The sequence below is a fragment of the Sciurus vulgaris genome, assembly GCF_902686455.1.
Source record: "Sciurus vulgaris genome assembly, chromosome: 11".
NCBI classification, from domain to species: Eukaryota; Metazoa; Chordata; class Mammalia; order Rodentia; family Sciuridae; genus Sciurus; species Sciurus vulgaris.
This window is the reverse complement of record NC_136472.1, coordinates 57,916,415-57,931,070: the sequence shown is the minus strand read 5'-3', so window position 1 is coordinate 57,931,070 and position 14,656 is coordinate 57,916,415. Positions and strand designations below refer to the sequence as shown.

The 14,656-nt window shown below is 36.7% G+C and overlaps 2 protein-coding genes and 1 pseudogene across 4 annotated transcripts; 2 read left to right on the top strand and 1 right to left on the bottom strand.

Moving 5' to 3' along the window:
- Positions 1–246: 246 nt before the first annotated feature.
- On the top strand, positions 247–1,105 carry LOC306639843 (small ribosomal subunit protein eS1-like; annotated as a pseudogene). The gene has a single exon. The product of its transcript is annotated as a small ribosomal subunit protein eS1-like (transcript).
- Positions 1,106–8,466: 7,361 nt separating this feature from the next.
- Positions 8,467–10,123, top strand: LOC306638756 (AN1-type zinc finger protein 6-like). 2 transcript variants are annotated; one of them, XM_079102059.1, is made up of 2 exons: positions 8,487–8,560; positions 8,722–10,123. In XM_079102059.1, the coding sequence occupies exons 1-2, from the start codon at positions 8,550–8,552 to the stop codon at positions 9,350–9,352; spliced, it is 642 nt and encodes a 213-aa protein (XP_078958185.1). In that variant the 5' UTR covers positions 8,487–8,549; the 3' UTR covers positions 9,353–10,123. The 2 variants fall into 2 exon arrangements, with proteins under 2 accessions (XP_078958186.1, XP_078958185.1); XM_079102060.1 differs by having other exon boundaries at positions 8,467–10,123.
- A 3,151-nt stretch (positions 10,124–13,274) lies between these two features.
- LOC306639930 (large ribosomal subunit protein uL13m-like) lies at positions 13,275–14,404 on the bottom strand. The gene has a single exon (XM_079103606.1). The coding sequence runs from the start codon at positions 14,322–14,324 to the stop codon at positions 13,788–13,790; it is 537 nt and encodes a 178-aa protein (XP_078959732.1). The 5' UTR covers positions 14,325–14,404; the 3' UTR covers positions 13,275–13,787.
- Positions 14,405–14,656: the final 252 nt, after the last annotated feature.

Here is a 14,656-nt window from a genome sequence, read left to right as displayed (position 1 = left end):
AAGAATGCATTTGTTTTCAGAAGAGAGTGCTGTTATAAAGCAAGTCTGTTCCTTGTGCTTTATCTTTTTTGTACATGCTTATTTCCCCTTTCATCTTCTGCCATTATGATACCCTGAGCAGACACTGACCACTGTTAAGCCCTTGGATTTTCCAGCCTCCAGAACCATGAATCAAAATAAACCTCTATTCTTTATAAATCACCCAGTCTCATGTATTCTGTTATAACAACAGAAAATGGACTGAGAGAAGGTACAAAACAGAAGTTTGAAGTCCAAGTGAAAGAAATGATGCCCGTAGTCAGGTACAAAAGATAAGCAAAACCAAAAAACTTTCTGCAAGCAAAGAAGTATTCACAGTAAAAACCACAATCTTTGGAGCAATACCATGATCACTGGCAAGAATAAGAGACTTACAAAAGGTGTAAAAAGGAAGACAAGAAGAAAGTGTTTGACATGTTCTCTAAGAAAGATTGGTGTGATATGAAAGCACTGGTTATGTTCAATATAAGAAATATTGGGAAAATATCAGTTATGGGAATTCAAGGAACCAAAAAATTGCATCTTATGGCCCCAAAGGTCATGTGTGTGAAGAGAGCCTTGGTGAGCTGCAGAATGATGAATTTGCATTTATAAACTTTTAAGTTAACTAATAAGGATGTTTAGGGCAAAAACTACCTAATTTCCATAATATGGATCTTACCAATGACAAAATGTGTTCCATGGTCAAAAAAATGAGAGACCACAATTGAAACTTAGGTTAATATCAAGACTACTGATGGTTATTTGCTTCACCTGTTATATGTTGGTTTTACTAAAAAATCCAATAATCAGATACAGCAGGGCTCTTCCTCTCAGCACCAACAGGTCCACCAACTCCAGAAGATGATAGAAATCATGACCTGGGAGTTGCAGGCAAATGACTTGTAAGAACAAGCTGATCCCAAACAGCATTGGGAAAGACATAGAAAAGGTTTGCCAGTCTATTTATCCTCTTTATGATGCCTTCCTTAGAAAAACAGAAATGCTGAAGAACCCCAAGTTTGAAATGGGGAAACTCAAGGAGATTCTTGGTGAGGGAGTAGTTCTGAAAAAGCTTCTGGGATGAGTCAGGTCCTATAGTTGAATGAGAAGATGGATATGAATCGCCATTCCAAGAATCTTTTAAATTCAGATTTTTAATAGTGACCACAAGTCCTATTTATGAAAAAATTTTAATTAAAAAGATCACAATCTTTGTCTACTTTCCCTAAACATTTCTCCATTTGGAAAACTCTGCTTTGAGATAACATGTGAAGAAGAGGAGTAGCTCACCCCAAGCCATGCCCTGAAGGAGAGGCAAGGCTATAAATGGCAGAATGAATTGCAAGATCAGAAACCTAGTATCTGGGAAAAGGTTGAGAAATGCATCCTGGCTTCTGGACCAAGGTCAATAACAATTGAAAATGGAGAAGATTCAACTTTATGTGACTTTTAAATTTAAAAGTACATAGGAAGACCTAATATCTTGAAGGAACCACTGGGAAGGGGCTGGATTGTAGCTTCTAACCTCGCTGTCTAGTTGACCTTAGAAGACTGATTGGTCGATATAAATCTACTGATTAGGGACATTCCACTTTACTACACTAAATATAGTGGGCCTTTACAAAAGTTGGAGCCCTTCCTACACAAACAGAATGTTGTTAATAAATTCTTCATCCAAGGGCATGAGCTCTGGGTTATTGTTGCAGTGGGATACATTGCAAGACTCACTGGTCCCCTAGGGAAGGTTTGAGAGGGAATGGTTGTGGCCCTAATATCACATTTAATAATGTTAAATAAGCATAGGTATAGCCTTTCTTCATCTAAAAGATGACTTAGAGTTGATGAGCAAGAAATTTGCTGAAGAAAGGAAGGAAAGAAGAAGCAAAAGAAAAAGGAAGATGAGAAGTTAATTCCCATGTATAGCTTTGTCATTCAGAAATTTGAAAGTGTAGTGAGTTTCAAGTATAAGGCTTTGATCTAAAAAGATGTTAATTCCAGTGGATAGAGGAAGCTGAAGATGCAGTAGGTGTGGGAATACTTTTGATCATGAGAGAATGGGGCAAAGGAAAGAAACAGACAAAAGATGGTAACTGCCTGCCGGAGGAATTCAAGTTCCCTTCCTCCTGACAACACTGGAGAGATTCCCACAAGTCTCTCAGCATCTGGACCTTATTTGACTGTGGGTGGAGGTAGACAAGTGACTACTAGTGGAACTAGTGGCTTTCTGTAGAGATGGAATGGAAAAGCTTAGGGTTTGACCCAACCAGGGAGCTGAAGGAGAAAGGAAATGTAACAAAATCGAAAGGCTTCTTGGTTGCTTCTGGCATTAAGCACATGGCACACAGTCCCAGAAAATCAAGGTCTCCAAAAGGAAAGAAACAGTATTAATATTGTTGGTGAGGTTAATGAGCTTTCCAGAAATAAATCACCTAGGGATTCTTAATAGCTCTATACAGTTATACACTTAATGCTTTGTGTAAGTGTTAGATAGCATTTTCTGTTAAAAAAAAAAAAAAAGTACTCTGAGGTGGATATATGTGTGCAGAAAATTTATTGGGAAGTGTCCAGGGATTCAATGCCAGAGGAGGAGTGAAGGAAGGAGGATCAGGTAGAAGTTGAACTGCAATGGAATCACAACAGAGGTCTCTCAGCCAGTCCTACAGGGAACTCTGGAGTTGTCTTTCCTTGGAGCCAAGAAGACTGGGCCTCAAAATTAGGTGTGGACTTGTCATTAGGTGTAGGCTGCTTGTGAACTTGGGTAAGGTGATTCTTTTCATCTGAGGATAATATCAGGGGAGAGATTCATCATAGAGTCACACTGCCAATATTCCTAGCAGTCGAGGGCATGATTAATTCAATCATAAAGGGAATCTGAGTCACACACCATGCATCAGTTACATCCAATCCTTTGTGCTGAGTCTATTTACTTTGTATAATAAATTCTGGGAACGGCTCCTCTAATTTCCTGGGGAAAATTACAAGAGGAAGGTTAGTGGGACCAATGACAACTCAGGTTGCAATTGATATTTATTGTTTTTCTTTCACCCATTTTAGATTCTTTCACCCTCAGCCCTGCTGTCTAGGTGGCATACTTGGTAGGATTTTTGTTACCATGTCCTGAGGCTATGACTGCTCTTATCTCCATTCAGCCAAAGAATACCAAAAGATGCCCCCGTCAATCATCAGACCTCTAAACCCACAGAACCCAGAGCTGCAGGGACAAGAAGCACAAATACCCCAAGTGGGTCATTGTGAGTTATGGTAAACAGGGCCTGGGGCCACTCCTACTTTCTTCCCTTGGATCTTAGAACTGTGTTAGGCCTATTGAGAACACAGGCCCATATAATAATTGTATATTTAGGTATATGCTAAATCCTGGAAGACGTCACTTGTTATGGTTTAGATATGTGGTGTCCTCCAAAAGCTCAAGTATGAGAGAATGTAAACATTCAGAGATGAAATTATTAAATTATGAGAGCTGTAACCTAAATAGTGAATTAACCCACTGATACAGATTAACTGGGTAGTAACTATAGAGTGTAACTAGAGAAGGTGGGTCACCAGGGGCATGCCTTTGGGATGTGTATGTGTGTATATATATATATTTTGGTGGGTGGAGGTACCGGGACTTGAACTCAGGAGCACTCAACCTCTGAGACACATCCCCAGCCCTTTTTCGTATTTAGAGACAGGGTCTCACTGAGTTGCTTAGCACCTCACTGTTGCTGAGGCTGGCTTCAAACTCATGATCCTCTTGCTTCAGTCTCCCAGGCCACTAGGATTACAGGACTGTGCCATCATGCTTGGCATGGGGTGTATATTTTGTCCCTCGTGACTAGAACTCTCTGTCTGCTTTCTGATTGCCATATTCTGAGCTGCTTTCCTCTGCATGCCCTTCTTCCATGATGTTCTGCCTCACCTTGGGTTTAGAGCTATGAACCGAAGTTCTAAAACCATGAACCAAAATAAACTTTCCCTTCTCTAAATTGTTCTTTTTTAAAATTTTTAAAAGAGTTTTAGGTGTACAGCATGCCTTTGTTACATTTTTATGTGGTGCTAAGTCTCAGATCTAGTATCTCACACATGCTAGGCAAGTGCTCTGCCACTGAGCTACAGCCCCAGTCCCCTAAATTGTTCTTGTTAGGTATTTTGTTCACAGTGGTGCAAGAACTAAGTAAAACATTACTCCATATTTACCTGTAAAATAGCACTTTGGTTTCATCTTCAAAAGGCCATTTCATTATTCTGTCAATCTGATAGCTTCTGTCAATAGAAGTGGTATCGTATGAAATAGAAGCAGTGGATTCCATAATCATGTGCCAGTGTTGACCTAGTCTGTTGTGATCTGGGTTCCTGGGTCCAATAAAAATATGGTGCAGGATTCTGTGTTGGTGGATGAAATACTCTATGTGCTCAGATACCATGTTAGCTGAGGCCTCAAGGGCACAAAAGACTAACACATAATATGTATTTATTCCAGTCAAAATGAATCACTACTTTTTTCAGTATAATCGCCTTGCCATCAAGTGGCTGGCTTGGTCTCCTGGAAGAACTTGAAGAATGGTGCCTTGTTGAGGACTCAATGTTGGTCTGTCTTGATGGCAGATTGGACAGAGGGAAGAGTAAACAGTGATACAATCACTGCAGTGATGCAGTCACTCCCAGAAAAAAATGTTCCCATAGGAGCTCTGTGTCTGGGATGACACTTTAGAAGGGTCCTTCCTTGAGGCAAGGGAGTCTGTACCCTGTCTGCCATCATTGCCTAGACACTGAAAGTGCTGTACCTAAGGAGAAGGTTATGACTTTGGGCAAGGCAGCTTGCTTTCTTTCTTTTTTTTTTTTTGGTACTGAGGATTGAACTCAGGGGCACTCAACCACTGAGTCTCATCCCCAGCCCTTTTTGTATTTTATTTAGAGACAGGGTCTCACTCTGTTGCTTAGGGCCTCACCTAATTGCTAAGGCTGGCTTTGAACTCATGATCTTCCTGCCTCAGCCTCCCAAGCTGCTGGGATTACAGGTGTGTGCCACCATGCCCAGCTAGACAGCTTTCTTTAATGCAGGGTAATTCTTGGAAAGGCAATTAGAAGACAGCTGGCTGCCAATTCTCCCAGCAGGCAGCAGGTGGGAGAATGAGTGTCTTGATTCTGAAGGAGGAATCTAGTCAGCACATCACATAATAACTAAATGATAGGAATTTCGGTTTTCAGTTTCAGCAATTCCTAGAACTTTTGGAATGGGTTTGGCTTGGAAGAGGATGAAGAATCCTAAGATATGCTACCTGCCATATTTCATAGCTGATTATCTGGGAAAATTCATTGAAAACTCATTTATTATGATTTTATATGTATTTAATCAAACACAGTTGAAAAAAATTCTAAACAGATCAAGGAAAAGTATGAAGAATGCCTTTATCATAAAATATCCAACATTTATAAGATTTTCTTTGCTTCTTTTAAAATCTTTATTGTATAGACATTATGTTTACATAGTCCTAATCAAGAGGTATCTTCATATTATTTTAATTTCTGTTTTCATTTTCCATCAGTACATACTCCATAGATTTGTTATTTTTATTAGGAAGTAAATATCCTATCATATTAATGTATCAATATTTTCAGAATTTTAATTCACTCTCTTTAGAGCATTTGTCTTATATCCAGTTTTTCACAATAGTAACTAGTACAGCTATAAAAAATAATTTTTTAAAATTTTCTTTTTTTCTTCCCCAAAGTGGCAACAATAGGTGTTCTGTTTTTTTCAAAGGTTATCCTAATTTATAGCAGTATAAGCAATGTTTAAGTGCCTGTTTACCTATGATTTAAGTGCCTATTTACCTATGGTTATGAATTTTTCTCATTTTTACTTTTGATAGTAGCGTGAATTATTACCTCCTCAATGTTTTGAATTCAGTTTCCTTCAGTGAGGCTGATAATTTTTTTCTTTTCTTTTTTACTTTTTTTTTTATGTATGTCTTTTGACTTTGTATCTCTGTAAAAGAGTACTGATCTTTCATATTTTTATCATTCCCTTATGTATGGTAGTCAACTTTGTCAATTTATTATCAGGGGTTTCTCCTTTCATTGCTTGTTATTTAAAATTTACTTTTTTTAAGTAGTTGGAGTTTTTGTTTGTTTGTTTGTTATATAGCATAAAACACGTAGATCTTGCCATTAATAATTTTAAATGTTTTTACATTATCAATCTTAAAATTGATATTTTATTTTCTGTTAGGGAAATTAAGTTATTGTATTGTCTTCTGTATTTTATAATAAGAATTAAATTTTTTATCTTCAAATAGAAATAGATTTTGGCTTAATTAATTCCTCTTGATTTCTTGTATATGGTAAATGTGGTCCTATATCTTCCCTCTTATTTCTACCTAAAGACATGGAATAATTCTGATTTTAAAAATGTATTATATATGAACATAGACATTTACATATAAGTATACAAGCATTAAAAATATGGAAGGAAAATTTTAACAGTGGTACATTGGATGGTTGGATTGTGCTAATATTAGATTTTTCTCATTTTTGCTTTTGAACTCATTTTCACAGTTGAACTTAATATTTTACTTCTCATTTATTTGTATGTCACTATATATATATATATATTACACTATATATATATATATATTACAATTCACACATATCATTTCATAGCTTAGAAAAGGAGAAGTTCCTTAAATAAAATGAAGAAAATAAAGATATTAACTGTTAAATAAAAGACAATTAAAAATTAGAAAGGAAAGGTTGGGGAATATATCACATTAGGGGCAAACTCAGATAAACAGCATTTTCTCCCAAATCCTTTTATATGACTATACATGACATTGTCCAGAACTTTGTGTAAGCATATCTCTGCATAGTTAGTCTCTTCCCTTTCTCCTGTCCCAGTCTTTCTCAGTCCTGTCCCTGGGATTTATTCCAACTGTCTCTCTCTTTGGATTTGTGTGTGTGTGTGTGTGGTGGTGGTGGTGGTGGTGGTGGTGTTGATGCTGGGGATTGAATCCAGAGCCTCGTATGGGAGGCAAGTGCTCTACCAACAGAGCTACATCCCCAGCCTGCCTTTAGTTTTTGACCCTTGTGGTTACCACAGTTTCTATGGGTCAACAGTTTCTTTCTGGATTTCTGGTATCAACTTTACTCTTTGAATGTTTGAGTAACTCTGCTCTATTCTCTTTGTGGTCTTCCTCAATTGTCAGTCCTAAAATAAGGTCAGTGCTAAAGCTGACACGATATCAATCAGAGTCTAATGAGGAAAACAGAAACCATTGGAGAAAGGTTAAAGAGAAAATATTTAATTCAGGGAATTTGTTACACAGCTGTTGGAATGCTGAAAAAGCAAAAAGGGGAAACTAGGAAAACCAGAGATTATATTTTAGGGGCCGTTACTACCTCCAAGACTAGGAGAACTGAAGTGAAGAGGTGCTGTGAACACCCTCCAAAGCTGCCTCTGTTTCAGGGGCTGAGACTGCAGGGAGGGGTAAGAGGTGGGACGAGTTGTCACTTAGGTATTTCTCAGACCTCAGAGGGAGCACTAGGAGGGTTTCTTGAGATATGGGAAAAATTGCTTTCAGAGTACTGAGGTCTAGCTGTTACTAGTTTCTATTCTTAGATGAGATGAGACAACCTTAAAATAAGTTCTTATACTTGAACTACCTTGAAGGAGGTCTCTGGGTCTTGCAAAGCAAACAACCTTCCAAAACACCCATTGTCCCTTAGTGTGTTTTAGCCTAGACTTCTTCCACACCATTTTTCTTTACCATGCTAATTCAGAACAGTTCCTTCAATTCCAATTTAATTGTATTTTGATCACTACTGCTTTATAATATAACATTACTTTTCAATCCACGAAGAAGTTCTGAAATACTATTACTTTCTCCCAGAACACTAACAAAAATCCTTCTATTTCTGTTCATTTACAATTATGTTGTCAAGTTCTATTTTCTAAAACTCTTAATACCTCATTAACTAGTGTCATATTAAATTGTGAATAAATATGGGAAGTGTCATTATGTGATTTGTTTAGTCTTTCTATTTATGAGAAGGGATAGCTATCCATAGTGTCATTATGATTTTGGAGTTTTCTTAATAGTTCTTGTTAAGTTGACATTAAAACTTTGTTTTATTTGGTACTGGGGATTGACTACAGGGGCACACTACCATCAAGCTACATCCCTAGATTCTTTTTAAAAATTTCCTATTTTGAAGGTAAAGAAGAACCCAAACTATCACATTTTGTGGATGACATGCTTCTATATTTAGAAGATCTGAAAAATTCCACCATAAAACTTCTAGAGCTAATAAGTGAATTCAGCAAAGTAGCAGGATATAAAATCAACACCCATAAATCTAATGCATTTCTATACATCAGTGATGAATCCTCTGAAAGAGAAATTAGGAAAACTACCCCATTCAAAATAGCCTTAAAAATAAAATAAAGAGGTTTGGTTGCTTTGGAGTACAGCTTCAAGTGAAGTTAATCTGAGGTGAAGCAAACAGAAAATTGTGGAGGTTTTGTTGGAATGAATCTGAAGTCTGCTGCGGTAAAACACTGAAGGCTTTAAAATGTTTTCTTGCATAAAACTCAAATTTTAAGTAGCTGCTTATGAGAATAGGGAAGGCAGGAAGCTAATGTCTGTCTCAAGATACAGGACAACTGTTTGCTCATCAACCTCAACTGTGTGTGCAACAGAGGAACATGGCTCAAGAAACTAATCACAGCCAAGTGCCTATGCTTTGTTCCACTGGCTGCGGATTTTATGGAAACCCTCATACAAATGGCATGTGTTCAGTATGCTATAAAGAACATCTTCAAAGACACAATAGTAGTAATGGTAGAATAAGCCCACCTGCAACTTCTCTCAGTAGTCTGTCTGAATCTTTACCAGTTCAGTGCACAGATGGCAGTGTCCCAGAAGCTCAGTCAGCATTAGACTCCACATCTTCATCTATGCAGCCAAGCCCTGTATCAAATCAGTCACTTTTATCAGAATCTGTAGCATCTTCCCAAGTGGACAGTATATCTGTGGACAAAGCAGTACCGGAAACAGAAGATCTGCAAGCTTCAGTATCAGACACAACACAGCAGCCATCTGAAGAGCAAAGCAAATCTCTTGAAAAACCAAAACAAAAAAAGAATCGCTGTTTCATGTGCAGGAAGAAAGTGGGACTTACTGGGTTTGAAGGCTGGTGTGGAAATGTTTACTGTGGTGTGCACCGTTACTCAGATGTACACAATTGCTCTTACAATTACAAAGCTGATGCTGCTGAGAAAATCAGAAAAGAAAATCCAGTAGTTGTTGGTGAAGAGATCCAGAAGATTTGAACTCCTGCTGGAATACAAAATCCTTTGACCATCTGCAAACTAAAACTTGACTTGAGGGTTTTTTCCTAGTCATTAGGAATGTAGAACAATGTATCTTGCATAGACCTTTTAATCATGCATGTCATCAGAAGAATAGATTTTTGTTTTTGTTTTGAAAATGACTCTGAACATTTATTTCCATTGCAGTTTCTGTGGCTGAAGAGACTTAAACTTTACAAGTATTATCCTTTTAAGATCATTTTAATTTTAGTTGAGTGCAGAGGGCTTTTATAACAAACATGGAGAAATTTTGGAGGGCTGTGATTTTTTCCAGTATTAAACATGCATGCATTAATCTTGCAGTTTATTTTCTCATTGTGTATGTACATATAGCTTTTCTCTGCAGCACGATTTCTCTTTTGATAATGCCCTATTGGGCACAACTACTTATCAGTAACTGAATGTATCTTAATCAATATGGCTGCTTCTGTTTTTTTCATTAACAAAGGTTATACATATGTTAGCATATAGTTTCTTTGCACCCACTATTTATGTCTGAATCATTTGTCACAGGAGAGTATGTGCTGATGAGATTCCAAGTTTGTGTGTTTTGATTTTTTTTTTTTTTTTTTTTTTTTTTGTGAGGGAAGAAAAAAAGCTGTATGCATTTCATTGCTGACTGCAGATTTCTTTCAGATTATGTTCATTGGTCTGTGTGTATACAATATGAAGAATGATCTGAAGTAATTGTGCTGTATTTATGTTTTATCCACCAGTCTTTGATTAAATAAGAAGGAAAACCAGAAAAAATTAAAATAAAATACTGGGGAATCAATCACATAAAAGTGGTGAAAGATCTCTACAATGAAAACTACAGAACACTAAAGAAAGAAATTGAAGAAGACCTTAGAAGATGGAAAGATCTCCCATGCTCCTGCACAGGCAGAATCAATATTGTCAAAATGGCCATACTACCAAAAGCATTACACAGATTTAATGCAATTCCTATTAAAATCCCAACAATATTCTTCATGGAACTAGAAAAAGCAATCATGAAATTCATTTGGAAAAATAAGAGACCCAGAATAGCCAAAGCAATCCTTAGCAAGAAAAGTGATGCAGGAGGCATCACAATACCAGACCCCAAACTGTACTACAGAACTATAGCAACAAAAACAGCATGGTATTGGCAACAAAACTGATTTGTAGACCAATAGTACAGATTAGAAGACACAGAGACAAACCCACATAAATACAGTTATCTCATACTAGACAAAGGTGACAAAAACATTCACTGGAGAAAAGATAACCTATTCAACAGATGGTGCTGGGAAAAATGGAAAGCCACCTGTAATGAAATAAAATTAAACCTCTATCTCTCACCCTGCACGAAACTCAACTCAAAGTGGATTAAAGACTTAGGCACTAGAACAGAAACCCTGTGCCTAATAGAAGAAAAAGTAGGCCCAAATCTTCACCATGTTAACTTAGGACCTGACTTCCTTAACAAGACTCCTAAAGTGCAAGAAGTAAAATCAAGAATCAATAAATGGAATGGATTCAAACTTCTTCTCAGCAAAGGAAATGATCAATAATGTGAAGAGAGAGCCTACAGAATAGGAGAAAATCTTTACCACATGTACCTCAGGTAAAGCACTAATCTCCAGGATATACAAAGAACTCAAAAAACTTAATACCAAAAAAACAACCCAATCAATAAATGGGCTAAGGAATTGAACAGACACTTCACAGAAGAGAAATACAATCAATCAACAACTATATGAAAAAATGTTCAACATCTTTAGCAATTAGAGAAATGCAAATCAAAACTATTCTAAGTTTATCTCACTCCAGTCAGAATGGCAATTATCAAGAATACAAACAACAAATGTTGGCAAGGATATTGGGAAAATGGTACCTCATACATTGCTGGTAGGACTGGAAATTGGTGCGACCATTATGGAAAGCATACAATTCCTCAGAAAATTTGGAATGGAACCACCATTTGACCCAGCTATCCCACTTCTCAGTTTAGACCCAAAGGACTTAAAATCAGCATATTACAGTGTTGCAGTCACATCAATGTTTATAGCAGCTCAATCACAATAGCTAAACTATGGAACCAACATAGGTGCCCTTCAATAGATGAATGGATAAAGAAAAAGTGGTATATATATATTCTATGGAATATTACTCGGTCTTAAAGAAGAATGAAATTATGGCATTTGCCGGTAAATGGGTGGAGTTGGAGAATATCATGCTAAGTGAAACAAGCCAATCCCCAAAACCGAAAGGTCCAATGTTGTCTCTGATATGCAGATGCTAATTCACAATGGGGGGCCTAGAGAATAGAGTTCCTTTAGATTAGGTAGAGGTGAGTGAAGGGAAGGGAGGGGATATGAGGATAGAAAGGATACTAGAATGAAAGAGACATTATTACCTTATGTACATATATGACTGCGTGATGGATGTGATTCTACATGTACATAGAAAAATGGGAAATTATACCATATTTATGTATGACATATCAAAGTGCACAAATGCATTCTACTGTCATGTATAACTAATTAGAACAAATAATTTTTTTTTAATTTCCTATTTTGAGACAGGGTTTCACTAAGTTGCCCGGCTGGCCTCAAACTTGCCAGCCTCCTGCCTTAACATCCAAAGTAGCTGGAATTATAGGTGTGCACCACCACCCTGGCTGACGTGTTTAATGGGGATTTGGAGTCTCCAATATAAATAGGATTGTTTTTTTTTTTTTTTAACATTTTCATTTCTGGTTATTGACTGTAATAACAATTTTAAAATTTGTGTTTCCTCCTGACCACTTGAGGAAATGAGGAATTGTCTAGTGTGAGAAGGGGTGCCTAGCAAAGATGGATTTTCACTGCCTGTTTACTTTCACATGTTTGTGTCTCTTGTGGACAATATTTGAGTAGTGCCTGGCCCTTGTGAACCAGGCAGGCAGTGTACCTTTACCATGTGCCTCTATGAATAAGCCAAATTAATTGATTTGTGCTGAAACTAAACTCATGTCCTTAAACTCTCTAAAGGCCCAGGCTGTGCAGACCTTTGCTTTCAATTCAAATAATTAGAGCTGCCTGGGTTGCTTTGGGAGATATTGGTTTCTATACTATTAAAGGCTGAAATGACTAATAATTTGAGGATTGGTTGCATTTTTAAACAAAGGATTAGACTGATTCTAAATAATGTCTTAAAATATGTTATGCCTTTGAAATAGCATAACTAGTGTATGTTCATTGTAGAAAAAGTAGAAGATGCAGATAAGTTAAAATAAAAAAAAAAAAAAAAAAAAAGAACACCCACTTAGAGATGGCCATGGCTAAGATGTTGTAGTCTTTTCTTCCTGTTTTTCTATCTGGTTTGTACAAATGAATATATACAAATAATTTATTTCCTAGTTGTTTGTAAGGGGTACTTTTCTGTATTTTAACGCTTCTGAAATTGAAATACAATTTTACAATCAATGATTAAATTTAACAAAGTTTTTTTCTTCTTCCTCAAAATAGCTACAATTAAATGTAGTTTATGGTATTTTAGAATTGAGGGAGTTTTTTGTTTGTTTGTTTGTTTTGAGGTATGGGGATTGAACCTAGGGCCTCAAGCAAGCTTGGCAAGCACTCTACCACTGAGCCACATCTTCAGCTCAAGAAAGAGATTTTTAATTAAACTTTTTGTTTTCAGATAATGTAAATTCACATGTAATTGTAAGAAATAATACAAAAAGATCTCTTAGTTCCCCCCAATAGTAACATCTTGCAAAATTATAATATAGTATCATAACTGGCATATTATATTGACACAGAGTATTTTCATCACCACAAGAATCCTCATGTTCCCTTTTATAACCATGCCCACCTTTCTCCCACTACTCCTCCCTATTATCCCTGTAGCCATCAATTTGTTCCCCATTTCTATAATTTTGTCATTTCAAGAAGATTCTGTAAATGGAATCATATAATATGTAAATTTGAGGTTTTTTTTTTTTTTACTCATTGTAATTCTCGGGAAACTCATCCAGGTTTTGTGTGCATTGACGATGTGTTCTTTTTTATTGAGTAATTTTCCATGGTATGGATACACTCAATTTGTTTAACTCTTCACTCGTTGATGTATATCTGGATTGTTTATGATTTTTGGCATTACAGATAAAGCTGTTATAAATATTCATGTATTTTTTGTGTGAATATAACTTTATTTCTCTGGGATAAATGCGTGGGGGTGAAATTGCTGATTTGTATATGATAGTTGCATGTTTATTTTATTTTTTAACCAAGTAAGCAATTTTATTCCAATCATTATATAATAAAACAATTCTATAAACTAATGTGTCTTACTTGCAGTTTCCTGAAGCAGTTTTTTCACTGTTCTAGGGCAGAGAAATTCATCAGGAAGCAGCCTAAATCACGGTATTTTCTGTAGTTTCATTCTCCTATATCCAATAATCTTCAGGTGGGGACCACACTCCTGGGAAAGCCTCCACTTCTTCCTGGGTGTACTCATCTAGACATTTTGGAATTTTCCGAGGCTGAGGAAGCTCTTCCACTACATTCTTAAGAGTATACTCTGGAATATCCTCATCTGGAAAAAGATGCAACCTTTGCATCATTGTTCTTCTGTGAAGGTTTTTTGGCAGCATGCCATGAATAGCTGATTTTACAATTGCCACTGCATCTTTCTGGTGATGTTGAGCAGCAGTGACTTGTCTAAATCCACCTGGATAGCCAGTGTGTGAGAAGTATACTTTTTGTTCCAATTTGTTTTCAGAAAATGCTATGTGTCTTGCGTTTATTATGACAACGTGGTCTCCACAGTCACTCAGCTGATGGTATACAGGTTTATGTAATCCTTGAAGTTTTATTGATGCTAGAGCAGCAAGTTTACCAGGAGGCTGCATTTTCCCATCTAAGAGATACCATATTTGAGCAAAAGTGGCCCATTGCTGGTGTGCCGGAGAGAAGCTAGACATGCTCCCCCATGGGCTGAATCCCAAAGCTAAAACAGGTTAGCATGTTTAGTTTTTAAAGAAACTGCTGAACTGCTGGGGTTGTGGCTCAGTGATAATGCTCCCGTCTAGCACATGTGAGGCACTGGGTTGGATTCTCTGCACAACACAAAAATAAATACACAAAATAAAGGCATTGTGTCCATCTACAACTAAAAAATATTAAGAAAGAAAGTAACTGCCAAACTGATTTTCAGAGTGGCTATATACTGTTTTACTTCCCACCAGCAATGTATGAGTGATCTTGGTTCTTTGCATCCTTACTGTTATTTGGTGTTATTTTTTATTTCAGCCTT

Coding starts and splice junctions, on each gene's coding strand:
- LOC306639930 (XM_079103606.1), bottom strand. CDS start 14,324: ATGTCTAGCTTCTCTCCGGCACACCAGCAATGGGCCACTTTTGCTCAA.